Here is a 21825-nt window from a genome sequence, read left to right on the forward strand (position 1 = left end):
CAAGAAACAGGATTTACACTAAACATTAGGAAGCGCTTGATGACAGTACAAGCTGTTTGATGGTGGAACAGACTGCCTTGGAAGATGGTGGACTCTCCTTCATGTTAGGTGACCATCCACTCTCTTGTCTAAAACATAGCTGTCAACTTACAGATTTGAAAATAAGGGACCAGCAGCCTCGAAAATAAGGGATCAGCAGCCAAAATAAGGGATCAACAATTACTTTGATAATATACATATTTTGTTGCATGCAGATGGCTTTAGATACCTATTAGGTCCATAAATTACCATATAGCATATATTCAACACAAAAAAACAGCAACAATTTGTTGTTGACAAAAGACAGCTGGACATAGAAAGGGCCCCATTACCTTCAGTAGCTTATTTAAGGGACATCATCAATAAGGGACAGCAGCAGGATATGGCGCTGGGATAAGGGACTGTCCCGCCAAATAAGGGACGCTTGACAGCTATGGTCTAAAAACCTATCAGGGATGCTGTAGTGGTGAGTTTCCTACATTGGCAGGGTGCTGAACTAGATGAGCTTTAAAGTCCCTTTCAACTCTCTGAGTCTAGGTTTACATGGAAGAAAGTAAAGGACTGTCTCCTCCCATATGTGGGCCTGTCCTCTTGTTAAGATCTTACAAGAGGCTCTTCTTGCCCTACCAACCAGTGGGCAGAGGTAAGACCAACTGGGATGCAGAAGAGGATCTTCTCAGTGGCCCCACTGATGTTATGGAGTTCCGTCTCTCAGATTATTTGACCAGGTCTCCTGGAGTTTTCCACTGTTTGCTTTGCTTTTTCAGCAGGCATTTGGCCTGCCGGGTTGAGAAGAGTTATTGAGGAGCCCCTTGTCCAGGAGTCAGCTACCTAAGGCCCATGGGTCGGAAACGGCTCATGGAGTTCATTTGACCAGCCCATGACACACCCCCGAACTGAGCCACCTGCTCGAGCACTGCGCTAAACTGGCGCAACGCGGCGCAGGGACTCACTTCCACGGCGCCAGAAATCACGCACAGATGCCGAAAATCACGGGTGTGCACGCACAGACGATGAAAATCGCTGGCGGGCACACTCACACCCACAGAGTTATCTCCGCGGGACCGATCCGGGCCAGGCAAGATAAACCTTGCCGACCCCTGCCTTTGTCTGTCTGTTTTTACAGCACAATCCTGTGCATGTCAATTTAAAAGCAAGTCCCATTGAGTTTGACAAGGCTTACTTCTAGGTAAATGGTTGCAGCCTTCAAGTTGCATTAATATGATGTACTTGATGGTTTTTTTCCTAATATGCAATGAGCCATTCTGAGCCATGTTGTTGAAACAGGAGGGTAGGATATAAATAGCCTCATTAAGCTAGCAAGCAAGTAAGTTCATTGGAGTCACGGAGGCTATGTTACTTCCAAGTAAACATGGCTACAACAGGAGTGTTAATGGCAAAATATTTCACACCTGCTCTGCTATTAAAAAAAAAAAAAAGGTATTTCAGAAGTAAACACAAATGGCATGATCCAGGAAGCATGAATAGCTGTATCTTTCCTATCCTTCTCCTACAAGAGCTGCTCCATGTATGAGAGCTTCCTGGCACCAAATCTCACCTTCCCATCAGTCCCACTCTTGTCAATAGAGAACCGAGCTAGTGGAAAGGGACCGTTTCAAAAATATGTCTACAAGATCACTGATCCTTATGTTTCTGACCAAGAGGAGCCCAACAACAAGGGTTTAGATTTGATTCAGACTCACTTATTATAATACAGTGGTATATCGGGTTACGGACTTAATTCGTTCCAGAGATCCATTCTTAATCCGAAACTGTTCTTAACCTGAGGTGCACTTTTGCTAATGGGGCCTCCCGCTGCCGCCACATGATTTCCGTTCTCATCCTGGGGCAAAGTTCTCAACCCGAGGTACTACTTCCGGGTTAGCAGAGTTTGTAACCCAAAGTGTTTGTAACCCGAGGCGTTTGTAACCCGAGGTACCACTGTGATTTTGTTCTATTGTTCTATCTGCAGCATAAAGTTGCCTTTATTATTTACGCAGAAATAAATCTATTGCGTTCAGTGGGGCTTGCTTCCTAGGAAGTGTTTTAACACTGCACCCCAGTCTTCCTTCCCTGCAATATTTTTTTTTCCTTTGCTCCAAAGCAAGACTCCAAAAGGAAGTAAAGCCAGGGGTGGCTTGGCCCAGTGCTCCTCTCCACCCACCAAGGGCTGCATCAGCTGGCCGGGCTCCCCCCATACGTTGGCAGGGAAGAAACCCTGGGAAGAAAAGCGACATCAATTTTTGCTTTTAACACCATGCTGGAGCACTCATAGTAGCTTTATGTTATGTAGGAAGCTGCCTTGTACTGTGTCAGAACATTGGCCTATATGTAGTCCTGCACTACCTACATTGTGATGCAGCCTCCATAGCCCTAGGCCATTGCACCACCCCTATGAGATATTAACTAATTCATGGCCCTTTCTTGTTGTCTTTAGCACAGAAGCAGCAACAATAGATAAGAACTTAGGGAGAACCCTGCTGGATCAGGCCAAAGGCCCATCTAGTCCAGCATCCTGTTTGCAGAGTCGCCCAACTACAGTACATGCCTATGGGAAGGCCATATGGAGGACACGAATGCAAGCAAAATGATGCAGATGTTTCCCCAAGATGACATTACATCAGGTTGTTCTGTCTCCTTATTCGAGCTGCATTTCTGACTGTTACGTATGCTGCTTTTTTGCTTAAAGGAGAGCTTGTCAAAGGGATTAGGCCAGAAATATGACCCTCCGTACCTTCCAATTGCTCTCTTTTGCTCAGGAATGTCTTGTGGCATTTACATCTCTCTTGCTTAGAAGTTCTTTTTCACTATACAACCAAGTAATTAAAAGCGCCTAGCTGCTCGTTTTGGCAAAATTGCCTTTAGGTAGCATGATTTTTGTAGATGGTCAGGCTCGGTCACTAGAGTCCACTGCTATGTTGCTGGGTATCAGCATCCTGGTTATTTGACTGGTATAAATTAAGATTATTTGAGAGAGAAAATATTATTATTAATAATTTGTTAATTTATTAATATATCTATTTCTTTGAGTCCGTTTGTCTGACTGGGTTGCCCCAGCCACTCTGGGCAGCTTCCAACAGAACAAAACATCAGACATTGAAAGCTTCCGAATAAGTCATATAATTGTTTCTCTTTGACATCTGACAGGAGGGTGTTCCATAAGGTGGGTACCACTACCAAAAAGGCTTTCTTCTTGTTTCCCTGTAATTTCACTTGCCATGTGACAAGTGCCTTTTTGGATATGCTAAATGGCTTTCTAGTCAGGAATGTGTAGTTTGCTTAACAGGCAAATGTTTACTTAACAAGCATGATAATAGCTGGGCTACTGGGTTATATATGCCACCTTTGGGGGGGGGGGAGAGGGACTTTGGCAATTCTGGATGTAGCCAGTGTCAGAAAAGAAACAAGTCTGTGAACCTGCCCTGAGATCTCTGGATGAAGGGCGGTATACAAACTTAAATAAATAAGTCTAAGTTTTGCAGCGGGCTGGTAAAAGCAGCCTTTCATTGGCTGCTAATGAATGGGCTTTCCGGGGAGAAGGGAACGCTTCTCGCTGCTACTTTCCAGATCAACGCTGCCCAAGTGTGTTCTCGCTGCTCCCCGCGCATATTTGCATCATAGGGACTGCAGAACCCTCCGGTATATTCTCTTCATAACCGGCCCAGTAGAGGATTGCCTAGCCACAGTGGCGTAGCGTGGGTTGTCAGCACCCGGGGCAAGGCAAGTAATTTGCACCCCCTAACCCATGGATTTGCGCCCCCTAACCCATGGATTTGCGCCCCCTAACCCTAACCCCCAGATGTTGCGCCCGGTGCGGCTGGCCCCCCCTGCACCCCCCACGCTACGCCACTGCCTAGCCATGAGACTTCCCAGCGCTCCAGGGGAATGGGGCTCACAATTCTGCACGATGTCTTCCCTCATTTGCAATGGGCTTCCTACAATGATCACCACAGCATGTCCGTTGTAGATGAGCCTGGTTCATCACCAGGACTGTTTCCTACCACATAGGGCTGTATTCTCCAGACTGGGTGCACAGCAAAGCTCCCTGTGGTACTGTTGTACCCCTGTTCGGAAGGTGGCATCCATCCCATACTTACTGTGGCAAAGGCATGCCAGAGCCCGCTGCCAGGATGACGAAAGCACCTTTTACGGTGGCGCACCCTCCTCCAGGCCAACAATATGCAAGTTTACTGCAAAGCCTGCCCCACTGGGGACTTACCACCCGTAGGTGCGTTAGCGTTTGCTCCCACAAAAACGCTGGAGTGCTCCTATTTGTTGTTGTTTAGTTGTGTCCGACTCTTCGTGACCCCATGGACCAGAGCACGCCAGGCACTGCTGTCTTCCACTGCCTCCCGCAGTTTGGTCAAACTCATGCTGGTAGCTTTGAGAACACTGTCCAAGCATCTCGTCCTCTGTCGTCCCCTTCTCCTTGTGCCCTCCATCTTTCCCAACATCAGGGTCTTTTCCAGGGAGTCTTCTCTTCTCATGAGGTGGCCAAAGTATTGGAGTCTCAGCTTCAGGATCTGTCCTTCCAGTGAGCACTCAGAGCTGATTTCCTTCAGAATGGATAGGTTTGATCTTCTTGCAGTCCATGGGACTCTCAAGCACCATAATTCAAAAGCATCAATTCTTTGGCGATCAGCCTTCTTTATGGTCCAGCTCTCACTTCCATACATCCCTACTGGGAAAACCATAGTTTTAACTATACGGACCTTTGTTGGCAAGGTGATGTCTCTGCTTTTTAAGATGCTGTCTAGGTTTGTCATAGTGGTCCGCAATGAATGGACGCCTGTCAGGCACGTGGTTATGTTGTAATTTAAAACCGACAATCACCTGGCATGGGCATAGGCAGGAATTATTTTTTAGGGCGGCAGGCTTCGTGTTGGGGTGGGGGGAGGAGGGCAGAACCGAGTTATCTGTGATGCAATTAGTTAGTTAAGTATTTTTATTTATTTACTTGGTGGGGGGGCAGCTGCCCCTCCTGCATCCCCCTGGCTACGCCCATGCCACCTGGGCGAAGAATGGGTGGTTCTCAAAAGGTGGCCAGGTAGACGCGAGACCAAGGGCTCCTGCACCTTGCAAGTGGCACAGCTATTAAAGGTGCAGGAGCCCCGTCTTCTTCTTCTTCACACGAAAACCGCGCGCGCTGTTTTTACCAGCGCCTCTCACTCCCCTTAGCGCAGCCTCCAGTTCTGAAAGCGGGAGGTACCCATTATTTGGGCGGGGAGGCTCGTCCGTCGCCCTGACGATTTTTGTTTCAAACGCAAAGGAGACAACGCAGTCCTAAGCCCCGCCCCTGGGCGTTTCTTCGCGCCCACGCCTCTGAAGCGGGAATGGGCGGCTCCCGCATGCTGATTGGAGGCTGCACTAAAAGCCCCTGGCGGGGCGGGGCTGAGCTTGCATCTCTAGCGCCGGCCCTTGGCAACGCTTCGTTTCCCTAGCAACCGCCCCCCCCACCCCCGCGGACTAAGCAGGCAAGTGGGATAGCGCGGCCCGAGAGACGGGCGTGTGCTGGGACCAGTCGGGAAAGGGGAGAAGAGGGACCCTCGAGACTTCCGGGTTAGCAAAATGTGAAGGTAGCACTCGGGGTGCAGAGGGGCCATCCGTGAAAGGGGAACAACAGGTCGAAGATTTATTGGTTTGTTTATTGATTTATCGCATCTGTGCACCACCTTTTCCCTCCAAGGAGCTCAAGGTGGTGTGCATGTTTCTCCCTGCATGGCTAAATGACCCTTGGGGTCCCCCCTTCCAGCTCTACAATTCTAAGCTGCTATGACTCCCCCTCCTCACTGAAAGCCCACAACAGCTCTGCGAGGTAGCTTATAGGCTGAGAGGCAGTGACTGGCCCAAGGTCACCCAGTGAGCTTCTTGCCTAAGTGGGGATTTGAACTCTGGTCTTGTAGGTCCTAGTCAGGCTATGCCACACCAGCTCAGCAGGTAGGGGACCCCACAAAGCAATTGGAAGAACGAGGATGAAGGCAACCCCTAAGCCAGTGGCGTAGCGTGGGGGGTGCAGGGGGGGCCAGCCGCACCGGGCGCAACATCTGGGGGTTAGGGTTAGGGGGTGCAAATCGATGGGTTAGGGGGCGCAAATCCACGGGTTAGGGGGCGCAAATTACTTGCCTTGCCCCGGGTGCTGACAACCCACGCTACGCCACTGCCCTAAGCCCTTTTCCCAGCACTCCTGCTGCCACCTCTCTTTTGATATATATTCCAACTATATAATTCTATGATTCTCTCTCTGTGTGTGTGTATTTTCACAGGCTATAATACTGAGGAAAGAACAGGGTTCCTTTAAAGTAAGAGGTAGGCAGTTCTGCTGTCATAAATGTGAGATCTTGGCCTTCTAATTACTCTGGGTTAGGTGCCAAAGGCTGGTGGTTCCCTTTTTGTACAGTTACGGTGAATTTGGAACACTCACTTTATCCATTCCACAGGCACACACTGAGAGACCAGGAGAAAGCTCACCCTTTTGCCATCCTTGAAGTTTGGGGTGGTTTAGGGGTAACTAAAAGTATTTCCAAGTGATCTGTTGTTTCTAAGGACTGCAAACTAGAATTCATATTGGGAATACAAAAGGGGTGGGGGGAGCCTTTTCAGTAAACATTTAAAATATGGCTAAAGTGACTGTGTACATGTGAAGAAATACTGAGAGCTTTTGGAGAATAGCAAATGATGCAAAGCTATTGATTAGTGGATTTTAATCCCTTTCTCTTTCACAATATTTGTATTTAGTGCTTGAATTATGGGGAAAGAGAGATGGGGAGCTTTTAATGACAAGACACCTCCCATGGACTACCCCCCAATTTAGACAAGACAAGCCCCTCCCAGGCTTCTAAAAACATCATGAAAAATAGAGCTCCTTCTCCTGTAATTGGAGCATGGCTTGTGTAGAACCGTAGAATTGTAGAGTTGGAAGCGACCACGAGGGTCATCTAGCCCAACCCCCTGCAATTGTTGAGTGGGTGTTGCAGCTACTCAGTACTGCACTGTTAGAAGGTAGGGTTTATATAATGTTCATTTCAGTGGACTTCGTGTTGCATCTAAAAGCAGAAAATCTTTCCCAGTAAGCAGGTTTTATTTCTTAAATTAAAAGAAAGTTGAATTGAAAGGGCTTGACTATTAAAAAGCAGCTTAAAATAAAGAAACTGAATGAAGTACTTAAGGACATGGAAGAAAGTCAGTGATGTTTTTTCTTCTGTGATTAAATCTATGGCTTATACATCCTTGTGCAAATTGTGTAGATTGGAAATTGACTACATTTTGGCATTTTGTTTCTTCTCTTTTAGCAGTACTTTTGTAATGTACTTGATTTAGGCACAACGTGGGTGGAAAGTTACATATACATTTATATGCTATCTTCTAATTAACTGCATCTTAACATGCTGTTTAATGCAAAATGTAAAGAAAGGAGACTACATATATTATATGCCAGTGTGCCGTTTATGGGAGCAGTTACGTTTTCAGCCAATGTTCATTGAATCTGAGATGATGAGTGAATAAGAAAGGCTATTTATCAAATAATAGCATATCACAGTGAGCGTATAACCACTTGGTATGCTAGTAATCTATATTGTCCTGTGAAAAAATGAGAACTTTATACATTTCCATACTGGAAGTGGAAAGCTGAAAAAACTGGAGGAGGGGGCATAAACTACCTGTACTTTGGCAGGGCAATATAATCTGTTTACTAAGTGGTCACATACATGTGGTAACTTGGTAGAAAGTTATCTAATCATCCATGAATATATGAATGTGAACCCAAAGCAGTACAGGGGAATTTATGTTTGTACTGACAAAATATGAAAATGAAGTATAGAACAGCCATGGTGATATGTGATTGCTGTATCAGGAGATCCTGTAAATTGATTCAGTGTGATAAATGACTCACTGCAAGACCTAGCACCTTACAACTCCCCAGGCATTTGATCACAGACACCTTGTGGAATCTTCATCACACCATAGCAACCGTGCTCTGCAATATTTGTAATGACACTGAATGTGGAGTGAGTGAAACACACATGCTTTGTAAAAGCAAAAAGTAAGTTTGAACACTGTGTTGAGGTTTCTGCCTCATTTTCCTAGAACATTGCAATCCCTTCATAATACAGCATACACAGCTCATGAGTACAATAGAAAACAGCTTCTAGTGGAGAAATTACTGGCAATAGGTAGAGTCAGAAAAGTTTTATTTATTTACTAGAACTATAAGCAGTCTATTTTATTTATGTGTCTATAAAACCAGATATACTACTTAATAAAGTAAACATCTCTAAGTAGTTTACATAAAACAATGAAATTGCAAACAGCATTATTCAATTAAAAATTTCAAAAAAAAAACAACCTAAATAAAAACAAGCCCCCAAGGTATAAAACATTATTAATCCTGACTACCAAATGAGCTTGCACTACTGTATGTAGGATGGGAAGAGCCCTGCTTTCTGCCAAAGCTATGGACACTTGCCTTTTTCAGTTTGCAGTGTATTCAATCCACATGTGATTAATGGTAATTTGGTGGTTTCACATTTCAGTCTCCCAGCTCTTTCAAAGGCAGGCCTCAGATGAAACTGCAGAATCACAACTCAGTGTAGTCCACAAAAGCTCATGCCGTAATAAATCTGTGGGTCTTTAAGGTGCCACAAGACAGGTTAACATGGCTCCCCTACTGGAAATTGTTGCAACCAAATCAGTTTTCTAGCACAGGTTGATGCTAAACAGTTGGATGCTAAATTGATGCCATTTGATTTGTATGAGGAGGAAATTGAACGGCTCCCTTTTCCCGTAAGGAGGTGTGGTACCACTGTCGGTAGGTTAGGACAAGTGTATGTGCCATGCCTATCATGTGGATTGTAAGAACATGGTGTGGTGTCACACTTCTAATTGAGATTTGAATTGTAAATAATCTTAAACCCAGGCTTTATTTTGGCTAAACCAAGGGAACTGGTGGTTTTTGGATAGCCCTAGAATAGTGGAATTGTGTGTACAAAAGGGAAGAAATCTGGACGCCATCACATCTGACAATGATTGCTGGATCCTAAAGCTTGCCATTTGGTCACCAGCAATAAGACTCTGTGGGAATTTTGCAACAAAGCATCACACTTTGAAGCAGCAGATAATCACAAAATTGTCCAGCAATATTTGGACTATTTGGGAAGTGCAGAAAGCTTTTGAGTTTTCGTGCTTCATGATCCCAGGGGGCTGTTCTTGCATTTGCCAACTGTTTTCTCCCTTCCATATTCTGGGATTGATGAAGATTGGAGTGACAAGATGGTTCTGGTCACAGCAGTCAGATCTGCAGAAGCCCTACGGATCTCTGACTGAGGAGCAGCGCTGGGCTGGCTTCACCCAGGAAGGGAGAATCACAGAGAGCAGAAACCACAGTTATGAGGGTTGTTGCATTCTCCTGGTTTTCTGTGTGGCTTTTGGGGTTAAGAATCTTAGTTGCCTGCAAGTGTACAGTGATTGCTCCACAATAGCTGATTTTCCACCCCCACTAGGATTAGCTGGTCTCCAGTGGATATTATTCCATGTCATTTGGCCCTTGGGCAGCATTGTCTCACAATTTCTGTAGACACCTAAGTATCCATTTGATCTGGCCTCTCCCTGCCCTTCATTTCAGTGTTCTTTGCTTTGCTCTGGCACCTGCTGCTTGCTGCTACCATCTGAGAAGCCTTTGCAGACACATTATCAGTAACACAACATGAATAACTTGGCTTTGCCCCCTTGCATTCTTCAAAGGGTTTGTAGAGGTCTGCTCTTGTGATTTAGCAGGTTGTTTTTATCAGCACTACCCCAGACAGTTTGGGGGGTTGAAAAATTGCCCATTGCAAAGGTTTCAAAGGCACCAGGGCTTTCGCACACCAAAGGCTGCTTCTTATGTGTGCTTGAAAGCAAAATGGAGCAGCTTCATGAACAGGAAGGAAATAATGAGCTTGATCTCTGCCGTGGCACTGGCTTCTCTCTTTGTAATGGGTAAAGGTAAAGGTAAAGGTACCCCTGCCCGTACGGGCCAGTCTTGACAGACTCTGGGGTTGTGCGCCCATCTCACTTAAGAGGCCAGGGGCCAGCGCTGTCCGGAGACACTTCCGGGTCACGTGGCCAGCGTGACAAAGCTGCATCTGGCGAGCCAGAACCACACACGGAAACGCCGTTTACCTTCCCGCTGGTAAGTGGTCCCTATTTATCTACTTGCACCCGGAGGTGCTTTCGAACTGCTAGGTTGGCAGGCGCTGGGACCGAGCAGCGGGAGCGCACCCCGCCGGAGGGATTCGAACCGCCGACCTTTCAATCGGCAAGTCCTAGGCGCTGAGGCTTTAACCCACAGCGCCACCTGTGTCCTTTGTAATGGGAAGGTAGTGTATAAGATCAAAGCACTTTTCAGCAGAAGTGTGCCAGATTGGGGCACTAGTTTCCGCACAACTGCAGGTGTCTTTGTAGAAGGTTACGAGGACATCTTGTGCACGTGAACGTTTTCCACTCTCAATTCACACACCATATCCAACTGCTGTGCCGTCTAAAGCAAGCCTCATTGAGCTTAATGGGATTTACTCCTGGGTAGAGATGCACTGTTACTGCTTATTGTATGGGGTTTTTTTAGTTCCAGCCTTTTTTTAACATGTTTTCTTTAAAAGCCTAGATGAGCACTTTGGTAAAATGAGAGAACGCTCAACTTTTAAACCTTGAAGAGATTAAGAGGCTGAGCATTCCCCCATTATGCCACAGTATTCACCTAGCATTTTAATGAAAAATCTCAGTAAGGACCTGCAAGATTGCCCACTTCTATAATGGTTTCCATGTTAAAATATAATTGTAAGCTTATTTAGCTCAGCAGGGGGGAACATTTGGACTTCCAGATGTTTCTGGACTAAAATTCCCACCTGCCTCAGCTAGCACAGCTAATGATCGGGGGCAAGTTGTAATCCAACAACATCTGGATGGCCACAAGTTCCCCACCACTGATCTAGTTCTTTGGAGACCTTGAGCTCTGTTCTGTGATGGCATGCATTTCTAGTCTTATTTTTTAAAAGAGAGTTGGGGGAGCAAGTTACAGTTATCCCCTTGCTTCAGAGCTATCCCCTCCAGTCAAAATGTGCAAACTATACTTTGCTATTGTGTTGTGCCTCTGTTTTGGCACTTCAACTCCTAGGATGTGGAATGGGTGAACTGCAAATATGTTGTCTGCATGATCCTTAAGAAATATGGGTACTGCAGGTGCGATTGGCGTGTGAAATTAGACTAGTTCAGAGAAAGGAGAATGAGACTGCCAGATTCTCTTCTGTGCTTGGTTGGTTTTTTTTTAATGTATAAATATATTTTTACATCATGTGAGCCCCCTGCACTGACACCCTGCTGCATTTTGATGTGAAACCACCACTTCAGTGTGCTTATAAATCCAATTTGCGTATGACTCACTTCATATAATTGCTTCATCTTAGGAGACATTTAATAGCTCAGGAAAAGGTGAAACAAACTTCTGATGTAAACAACTTCCAGTTATTAAATGTTCTTATATTCTCAGAACTTGGTCCAGTGAAACAGTCTGTCTACCTTCCTTGTTTTGTTATGTGCATTGGTGGAGCTAGTAATTGATTGGACTACATCAAAGATTTAAATAATGCAGTTGTAAGGGACTTCTTCCTCCCTAGTATAATGTAGTATAATGCACCAAATCAAATATTTTATTAGTATCAGTGAGTGGTACTGATTTCTGGATATTTCTAGGAAGAATGGCTGCTGAACTTTAGTGTTCCAGTTTGCGCAGAACTTTCAAACCATTCTAAGAGAGAGAGAGAGAGAGAGAGAGGAGAGAGAGAGGGAGAGGTTTTACTCCAGCACTTCAAGATGCAGGAGCCAGTTGCTGCAGACCCCAATGCAGTCCCTCCCCCAAGCCGTACCAGAAACCCAGCAGCTAACCCTCGGCGAATGCGGCGGATTATAGCTGAGGATCCTGAGTGGAGTCTAGCTATAGTGCCACAGCTCACAGAGCTCTGCATACAGCACATAATCAACAACTTTGAAAGTAAGTAATTTCTCCTCCTCTGGTTTCTCTTGCTGAGAATGAACCTTTAGATCACAGGTTGCAATTATACATGCAATTGAGGACTGAGTTTTTAAAAATGAAACTAAGTGGAATGGCTCTTTAAAAATGCAAGGGAATTATTCCATAGACCAAGGGTCCCTAATGTGGTGCCCTCCACCACAACTCCCTTCCTTCCTGACCATGTAGTTGATGGGAACTGTAGTCCTAACAACTTTGGAGGGTACCACTTTGGCTGCTGCTGCTCTAGACCAAGTCATTCCTGCTGCTGCTGCTGCTTGATAACCAGTCAATACCTTTATTTTTGCCTTGTTTTGAAGCATTGTAGTCTACAGTATAACGCAAAACTTTCATTTGTTCCTAGGGAATCCTGGAAACTATTGTTCTGGGAGTAGGGCTTGGTCTTCCTAATGGAATTCTTAGCATCCTCAGCAAATTACTCCTCTCAAGAATATTTAGTGGAAGCGCTGCTTAACTTGTACAAACTCAAATGTGTGTTGCTTTCAACATATGATGCTATGTCTGAATAATTGTTTAATCTGCTGGTGCTATTCTAATGCTAAAATGTTATCTGCATGTTTTATTTACTGCTGTTATTTGAGTTTTTTAGTGTTGCTGTTTTTTCTTATTCTTTTGTAATAATTGAGATGCGTATTCTGTTGTTTTATTGGTTACTGTAACTTGCTTTGGGGAGGATAATTTAAAAATCAAACAAACAAATAAATAATCTATCTATACCTAGCAAATAGATCTTCATGGTGCTATAAAAAGCAGCAAACAGACACCACATTCCGAAAGGTTCACTTCTCTTCTTTCCAACCAGGTAATCCTATTTTGAATAGCCTCCTTCCAGATCACCAAAGGAAGGTGCTGGACAAGGTCTCCACAAGTCTGCCCCTTACTGTGACTGCCAACCTGATTAGTGATGAAGGTTATTGGAAACGATGTTGCATTGCGAGATGGGCAGTTTGTGACGTGTCCCGCTATGGAAACAGCTGGAAGCGGATGTTTTTTGAACGTCACTTGGAGAACATCTTGAAGTTCTACATTCCAGACACCACTAACCCCAACCAGGTCCTGGATGTCATCCCACTCTGCAAGGAATATGTGAAGAAGCTAGATATCGACCAGTTCCTTCCACCTGTGAAAATAGATCAGAAGAAGGAAGACGAAGAAGCCTCTGATACAGAAAGTGATTCTGGAATGGATGAACCTTCCATGGACCATTTTGATATGAGTATGCTCACTCCAGCGCTCTGTCACCTAGAGGAGCTGCACTTATCTTATGGCGTTAAAGATTGTGGCATGAATTTTGAGTGGAATCTTTTTGAGTTCACCTACCGGGACTGCTGCTCCCTGGCCAATGCTGTCAAGAAGTGTCCAACTTTAAAAGTAACTTGCCATATACAGTTCTATAATATTTAGAAACCCTGAACCTAGAATGATGGTTCCCAAGGGTCAGAGGACAATTTTAAACTTTTAGTGAATAATTTTGTCCAAATCATTACCTGACATCAGTACAGTAAGCCCACAACTTAGGTTACATTCCGGGGATCGTGCCTAAAGCCAAAATTGCATTTAGTCAAAGCACATAATAATAATAATAATTAATAATAATAATAATAATAATAATAATAATAATAATAATAATTTATTTGTACCCCGCCCATCTGGCTGGGTTTCCCCAGCCACTCTGGGCGGCTTCCATAAAAACCAAAAATACACTAAAATATCACAGATTAAAAACTTCCCTGAACAGGGCTGCCTTAAGACATTAGGTTCAATGGTGGGTGGGATTGCCAAAGTCTTTTTCCCCCAGATGCCTGCCCCCTTTCCACTCATTTTTTTATTTTTTAAACTTTTTTTTGCTAAGCACGGAAACCTGAATGCACACAAATGTACATAAGATGCAGGCTTACTGTACTTCCATGGCCACAGAGAGCCCCCTTTGCACCATACTTGTATACTAATCTCAAACACTCTTATATTGAAGTTAGATGCCATTACAGCTAAGTGATGGGAGCCACTCTTCCTTAGCTTCAGCTGGTGTAGATGGGGTCAACTACATGGATTCTTCCCACCTGATCCCAGCTGTGCAAGGTTGATGTGCAAAGGACCTGCTTACATGGCACACCTGTCAAGTGTCCTGGAAAAAAGGGACATCCCTTTTTCTGTACGAGATTGCGGTGGCCATTGCAGGGCAGCACTTTTGCGCTGAAAAAAAGTGCTTTTGGGGGGTGGATACGACTTGCCCCGGAGCGTGGCCTGGAAGACGTGTGAACTGTTTTTTGAAATTAAAAAGTTGGACAGTATGACATGGTACTAGAGCTTTAAACATTAAAGCAGTGAGATGAAGCATTGATAAATAAGCTCTTAAATCTACTTCAAGTCTCATGGATTTAAATTGACCCCCCCCCCAAGGCCAAATAAGGCAAGGTTTGGGAGATCCACTATTTAATCTCTTGACATTTCCATTTTCCTTAAAAGCAGCCACAGAGCCTCCAGACTGGAGTTACAGTGCCAGAAGAGGGGGTATTTAACCCCATATTTCAGCATCTTGCTCTGATCAAAATCCCTCCCTCAAGTGGTAATCTAGATCAGGAAAATCACTTGGGGGAAAGAGTTAGGTCTTCTTCCTCCTGCGGTACAGGCCTAATCCAATATGGGTGGCCCCCTTTAGTAACTCTTTAAGAGAAAAAAAACAAATGAAGAGAGATTGAATCATGGGTCTCCCACATCTTGTTGAGTTTGGTTCTAATGTGGCTTGCATTAAAACAACAGGCTTTTCAAACTGCTCCTCCCCAATATATATGTATATGTATATATGTATATATATGTATAATGTAGAGATCTGCATAAGAGGGTTCAATGAGGAAGCAAGGTAAGCAATAGCCTCTACTGGTTGCTAAGAGACCTACAGTTCTCTAAAAAATAAGGATGGGTGGAATGAACTTTCAACTCTGCACCCTCAAACCACCCTCAATAGTGTACAAAAGCTATCCATTGGCTTATAACACTTGAAAGACTTGTGTTGTATCTCACTCTTGATGACTGAACCAACCCTCTACCTGCCAGCTTAGATCACATAAAGGCTTGAGCCTGCTTAGGGGCAATGGAGAAATCTTTGATTCTAAATTCTAATATTTCTGAGAAAATTAGGCAAAATTAACCACAGACTTACTGTCTGAACTACGGAGCCTTTCAGACAACTCCTTATGGTTCCAGATTGTTAGAGCAGTTTAAAAGCCTTTTACCAGAAATACAGGTTACGCTTATTGCTTCTGATATGTGAACTTTTTCAAAAAACAGCTAAGGCGATGAACTGTCCAAATCCCTTGCCTTTCAGTGAAAACTGCGTGGTTCAAGGCACAAATAAAATAAAAATTGTCTGAAATATTTTTCTTTCTCAAAACGTGTAACCTTATTCTTCTGCTGCAGGTCTTCAAACTGTCCCGAAGCAAAGTGGATGACGAAAAATCTCGTGTGCTGATCCATGAACTATTAGACCACCCCTCGCTAACAGAACTAAACTTATCTCACAATCTGATAGCAGACCGGGGAGCACGAGCTGTTGGCAAACTGATCAACCGCAGCAAGATAGTAACCCTTAACCTTTGTGATAACAGGATCCGTGCTCAAGGAGCCCAGGCGATTGCTCACGCCTTGTCCAAGAATTCCATTCTGACGTCCCTCAATCTGCGTCTCAACTGCATTGAGGATGAGGGAGGCCAAGCCATTTGCCACGCCCTCTTGGCTAACGAGACTCTGACAAATCTTCACTTGGGTGGCAATGAGTTGTCGGAGCCAACGGCCACCCTTTTCTCTCAGGTCCTTGCTCAGAACACGGCTCTGACTCACATCAACCTCTCCTGCAACCACATTGGGCTAGTATGCAATCTCACTTCCTACAAGGGGGATGGGCACATAGCACTTGTATAGAATGTTCAAAGCACTTTACATGCATTATCTTAAGTAATCCTTACAACCTTGTAAAGTAGGTCAGATGATGTTTCTTTTGAAGCTGGGAGATAGTGGCTTGTCATCTCACAGTGAATTTTTGGCTGGGATAGACTTGGACTGGCCTACATGTGTAGGAGAATGAAGTGGGGGGTGTGTGGAAATACTAAACTCCCTGCTAGCAGAAGAGGGCCACATCACAGGGAGCTTCTAGCTTAATCCACTCCTCCTAGTGCTAGTTTTTAATTTGCAGAGTTTTGTTTTGTGTTTAACTCAAAACTGAAGTAGCACAGTCCATGTGCTTTTGTACTATAGCAAATTGAAAGTGAGTGTGTGTGTGTGTGTGTGTGTGTGTGTGTGTAGGAACATTTGTAGTATAAAAAATTATGGGATTTTAGCAGGAAAGCTCACTTAAATGCACACTTAAACTTTTGCAGGTTCAAATGGTATTGAAAGTGTGGTTGCATATATAACAACCCTGATAGTATGATGAGCACAAATCGTGATGAATGTACAATAATGTCTTGTGGGGCCCCTAAAATACTTTCTGTGGTTTGCTAGCGATAGACCCAGAATATATATCTGGCTTACACTGAAGGATGAACATTCTTATTTCTCTGCTTAGCAGCAAAGAAAGCTGCTGGAGAATGGGCTGTTTCAAATTGTGTTCATGAACTCTACATTGCAGCATTATGTGTGACTACATTTTACACATCTTTTCTTAATTTGATAATGTGGCAACAGGTGATTGATGCAACCTGTTAGGAATGTATTTCTGTTCATTTCTATATAATGTTGCTGCAGAAAATAGCATACCAGCTGCTTTGCCATCTTTTCCTAGTTTGTGCTTGCAACAAAGGCAAAGAGTGGGTAACGTGCCCCAGGACTGTCTGAAATCCCGTATTTTATCAAAGGGCAGAGATTTGAATCCTACCCTCAGTGGCTGTCTTTTGAGACGTTGGCAACTCTCTACGTGGTAGAGCTACATATATTAGTTTTTGTTGCTTGTTTATGTTTATCCAAGCATGCTTTAGATTTTCTTGTCCCATTTTTCACAAAGCAACCAGTTCATGTGGACCAGTTCATGTGGATAAAAGTGTGCAAACTCTTAATATTCAGAGTTGTGATCCAATGGAAGCAAAAGCTCTGAAAACTCCAGCAGCTTTTGCATGTTCATTGGCAGATTTTGCTTGGTTTGCTGTATCTTTTCCAATCTTCTGCAGTAACATGGCCACCAGATTCCAGGTAGCTAATGGGCTTAAACAAAATGGCAATATTCCGATTTCTGAAGATGGTGTGATTGATTTCCCCAGAAATTATTCTAAATTCTGGGTGTCTGCAAGTGTAGGGTCCTTCATCTAATTGAGTGATGACTTTTTCTTAAAATCCAGACTGGGACAGGGCAGGGCAGAAGGGGTTGAGAAGCAAGATACAGAACAGAACGCCACTCCAGAGACATGTAAGCCCATGTCACAGCTCAGAAATCTCTACTTTTCATCACATGCTTTTAAGATCTGTCTGGTGCATGTATCATGATGCTATCACCTGCTTTTAGTTCTTGCCATGCCAATACTGTTCCCTCTGGGTCTGTCACATGCTTTTTTAGATGCCTCAGAGGTTGAGGGAGTTAATGACTTCTTGTCTCTTTCCCCCAGGATGCCAAAATCTTACCGAATTGCCTAAGCAAACACTTTATCATCTCTTGACATGGTAATGAGGAGGTAGGAAGATGTCACTGTCATAATGACACTTTCATAACGGGGAGCGTGACACACCATCCATTCTGTGAGCATTTGGCAATAAGCAGCAGTAGCTTGATGAATAGGTGACAGGAAAGGCTGACAAATCTGCTTGCTTTGGTGAGCATCCCTCTCTACTCCAAGAGGCACAGTTTCGGGCTAAAGGGACAAGTGCCTGGAACTGGGAAGGAGGGTGCAACGCATTCTAAGCACCTCGGAATCTCAGCACAACGGGGTTTCAGAGGCAACCTCCACACAAGGAACACATCCCTGTCCTCATGCTTGGACTCTTCTAACACACACACACACACACACACACACACACACACACAGTGTGATTTGTTCCCATGCATAAGCTCCTGCTATCCCCAGGGTCATTTTCCCTGTTTGTTCTCCTGCCAGCCATCCCTTTCTCCTGCCTATGCATGATGAACTCAGACTGGTAGTTATTGAAGGAGCATGTTGGAAACACCAATCTCTCTCTCTCTCTCTCTCTCTCTCTCTCTCTCTCTCTCTCTGTGTGTGTGTGTGTGTGTGTGTGTCAAACAGCAATTTCTAACTTAACTGCACAAGCACTCTCTATCTGAAGAAGTGTGCATGCACACGAAAGCTCATACCAAGAACAAACTTAGTTGGTCTCTAAGATGCTACTGGACAATTTTTTTTATTTTTTAAAAATATATTTCTACAAGCATTCCCTATTTTAGAGTAGGGGCTGCTCCAGTAACTCAGTGCTCAAAAGATGGACTCTTTCCCACCCCCCCTCCATGGAAATTTTATTAAAATTTTAAACAATAAAGCAACAACCCCAAGGAAGCAATTCCATCAAAAACAAGAACTCTGGTATAAACATTTACACCCAGTTTATAGGTCATACAGCTTATAGGTCACAATAGTTATCAAGGTACATGTCATCTCCATTGGCATTCTTGAGAGGAGGAAGAAAAATATTTCCCCTGCTTATTAACATAAGCAAAAAAGGGAAGTCATATGTCACCAAAATTGGTTGTCCCTTTCACAGGTCTACATCTTGTGAGATCTGAGTTAACCACTTCCCACACATTATTAATCCAGTTATAGAATGGAATTGCAAGCTTTGTTTTCCAATGTTGTGCTATTATGAGTCTTGCAGTGGTTAATAAAAGGCTGGCCAAGTCTCTGTGCTGGAGAGAGCGTTAGAGGACTGTTGATATGTGCACAGCATATGAAATGTTTTCACACTGGCAGAGGCAGTTTTGTTGCTCTAAATCTTTGGATGAAGGGTGGTATATACCTTTAATAAATGTTATGTACAGGGTGCTTTATTATTATTTTGAAAGTTCTTCAGTTTTATAGGACCTCCTAGTGGCATGCTGTTTACTGAGCGTTCTTCACGATTTGTACTTATGATGTTATGGGAGCAGTTAGACCTGATCACACTTTCAATACCACTTGTACTTGCAAAGGTTTTGGGCTGGTCATACTTATTCATTTGCAAAATAATAATAATAATACCTTTATTGTCACAGGACAACCTGTGTACAATGAAATTAAACGAGCCTCCCTCCCCCCAAAAAAACCTCAATCTTATCGAACAACACACCACCTTGCAAGTCAATTTCGCTATGTTATTTTCCGTTCAACAGCCTAACAGCCCACGTCCCATAGCTTCCTGCTAAAATCTGATAACTTTTCATACCACAAATGTTCTAGTGGGTTTTTTGCCGCTCTAGATGGTGATAAGGTGATAATATTGGGGAAGCATTGCAGAAGAACTACTGAAGTTGAATGATGTGTGGATGCCCAGTGTTAATCCACCACTACTGCATTATAATCACAGTAGTGACACGCTCTGAATATACCTTTATATACCTGCCAACTAAGAGTTCACTTAACACGTTTGATGAAGTAGGCTTCAGCCCATGAAAACTTATGCTATAATAACTTTGTCTAAGGGTGCCATGGGATTTCATTGTCTTTTCTTTTTGTAAATAAAAAATAGCATGTAAGGAAGCATGTTTGCCCCTTCCTCGAGGCATTTTTAGGTCTTAGTTGCAAACCAGCCAAGGTGCTTTGGGGCAATGTGGTTTAAACCCGAGGGTTGCTTGTGTGCATGTGTGTTTTTGACCTTCAGCCTAGTCTTTTTATTGATTCCAGGATGGAGGGAAGCAGCTGCTGGAAGGCATGACTGATAACAAGACAGTGGTAGAATTTGACCTGAGGCTGGCAGAGGTGGGCCAAGAGAGTGAATACCTCATTAACCAGGCCATAAAGACCAACCAGGAACTAGCCCGATTCAAAAGCCTGCCCTCTGCACCTGTCCCACATACGGTTGAAGAAAAACACCCTGAACAAGGCTAACATTTCCTGTGTTTTTGTCTTCACCATGTTAGATTAAATGCCTATTTTATTTTTGCTAAGCATTGTGCTCAGAAGTTCCTTCTCAGCTGTGTTTGATCTTGGCTGGCCATGGCTTCCTTTCCTCCTGCCTTTCTCGTCATCTTCCCACGAAGCCTGTGGCACAAGTCCCTTGGTCCCATGTCATATTGCACCTGAGCCTGGGCCTAACCCTAGCAGGGGTGATGGAGAGCATGTGGCTTTCCTGTTTACTCCTTCCTCCCCTTGCTCTGTTGTTCCTCTTTGTCAGATTTTAGATCAGAAGCTGCTAAAGCCAGGGACGTATTCTACTCTGTAAAGTACACCTTGATAGAGCTAGATTATGGTGATTATTAATCATTGATTAAATCTTTTAAAATCATTTTTGACAGGCCATTCTGGGAACTGAACGATACTGTAAAAACAGGTTAAGCAAGGCAGAGTATGTTGAAAGTGAGCTAGATCTAACAAAATCCTTCGGGTACAAGATTCTTGTTTAATAATTGACTGAATTTTTTGTATATCTTTGAATGAAACTTTTCCTCTCTCTTTGCCACCCCACCAACCCTCTTTGCCCCTTGTGATCCCAAAGCAAAAGTCCTCTCAATAGCAGAAACAGCAAGCAGACCAAAAATGACTAAGGTTCAGCCTTCTGCTGCCATCACTGTCTAGTGGTGCTCTCAGCCTGGCCAAGCTGTGGTATTAACACGGGGAAGCAGGGAGCTGTCCATTTGACCCTGCAACTGATGGTGCTGAATCCTGACAGAAGCCCCAAAACTTATTGCAGGTTCACAGCCTGCAAACCTCTGGTTTATACCCCAGGGCACACACCAGCCTACATTATCAGTGTCCCCCTCCCCCTTTGGTCAAGGAGTATATTAGGAACCTATTAATTGTACTTCTAAACTTCAAAGGGGTGTGTGCGTGCATTGTGGATATATCATAAAACAGCCATGCTCAAGGTGTACTGGTAATTGTTCCTCTGGAGTTTTGTTCCAGTTTAGATGCTGGGGAGGGGCAGAGTATTTTTTCCATCTGTTCAGTTACGTAGTATAAATATTTGTGACTTGTTAACACATCATCCTAAGCCAATGGGCAACTCATCTAAATCTTGTGACTGTAAATCTGCCTTACTGTTGCTAGCTGTTGCTAAAGTGTGGGTTGATGTGAGGCCAGTGACAGAATCTGCTGTGACTTAAATGGCTTCCTGGGTGCAATTTGCTTTGGGATTTAGCCATCCAAACTTTCTAAGACCCAGTTATGTCTCTTGCAGTTGTTATCTTATTTTCCTTCTCCTGAGGAGATTCTCAGTAATGGGGTCAAGTGATGATTGCTAGGGGGAGGGCAGGCAACACCCTCCAAAGTCACAGTCATGTGCAATGGAAAGACTCTCATTTTTAGCATCAAAGGGTACATCCCTGATCTGACCTCCAAAGTCTCCTGCTTTTTCAAGCTTCTTTCTGAAGACAGGATCAGAAAGGCTTTCTCTAGCTATTGCCCCAGGTTAGCACACAGCAGTGAAGTCACTTAAAATTCCACTAGGTGCTTTATTGCTTATATAATCTGAGGTTCTTGCTATGTCTCAGTATTTCCCTAGTAACAAGTAACAATTGCCATCAAAATGGTTTTCTCCTTGCTACACATCTTGTCTTTCCTCACTTCTTTAGGGTTGCTTTACATAACACAGTTGCTGTTCAT

General features: G+C 43.9%; 1 protein-coding gene across 6 annotated transcripts; it reads left to right on the forward strand.

Annotated features, from left to right (window-relative positions):
- Positions 1 to 5498: 5498 nt before the first annotated feature.
- DRC5 (dynein regulatory complex subunit 5) lies at positions 5499 to 20171 on the forward strand. Of its 6 annotated transcripts, XM_079969295.1 has the most exons (6): positions 5510 to 5615; positions 11761 to 12058; positions 12900 to 13468; positions 15515 to 15964; positions 17689 to 17754; positions 19909 to 20058. In XM_079969295.1, the coding sequence occupies exons 2-5, from the start codon at positions 11881 to 11883 to the stop codon at positions 17737 to 17739; spliced, it is 1248 nt and encodes a 415-aa protein (XP_079825421.1). In that variant the 5' UTR covers positions 5510 to 5615; positions 11761 to 11880; the 3' UTR covers positions 17740 to 17754; positions 19909 to 20058. The 6 variants fall into 6 exon arrangements, with proteins under 6 accessions (XP_079825419.1, XP_079825421.1, XP_079825416.1 ...); XM_079969293.1 differs by lacking the exon at positions 17689 to 17754 and having other exon boundaries at positions 5499 to 5598; positions 19909 to 20171; XM_079969290.1 differs by lacking the exon at positions 17689 to 17754 and having other exon boundaries at positions 19909 to 20171.
- Positions 20172 to 21825: the final 1654 nt, after the last annotated feature.

Source organism: Podarcis cretensis (assembly GCF_951804945.1).
Source record: "Podarcis cretensis genome assembly, chromosome: 3".
Lineage (NCBI taxonomy): Eukaryota > Metazoa > Chordata > Lepidosauria > Squamata > Lacertidae > Podarcis > Podarcis cretensis.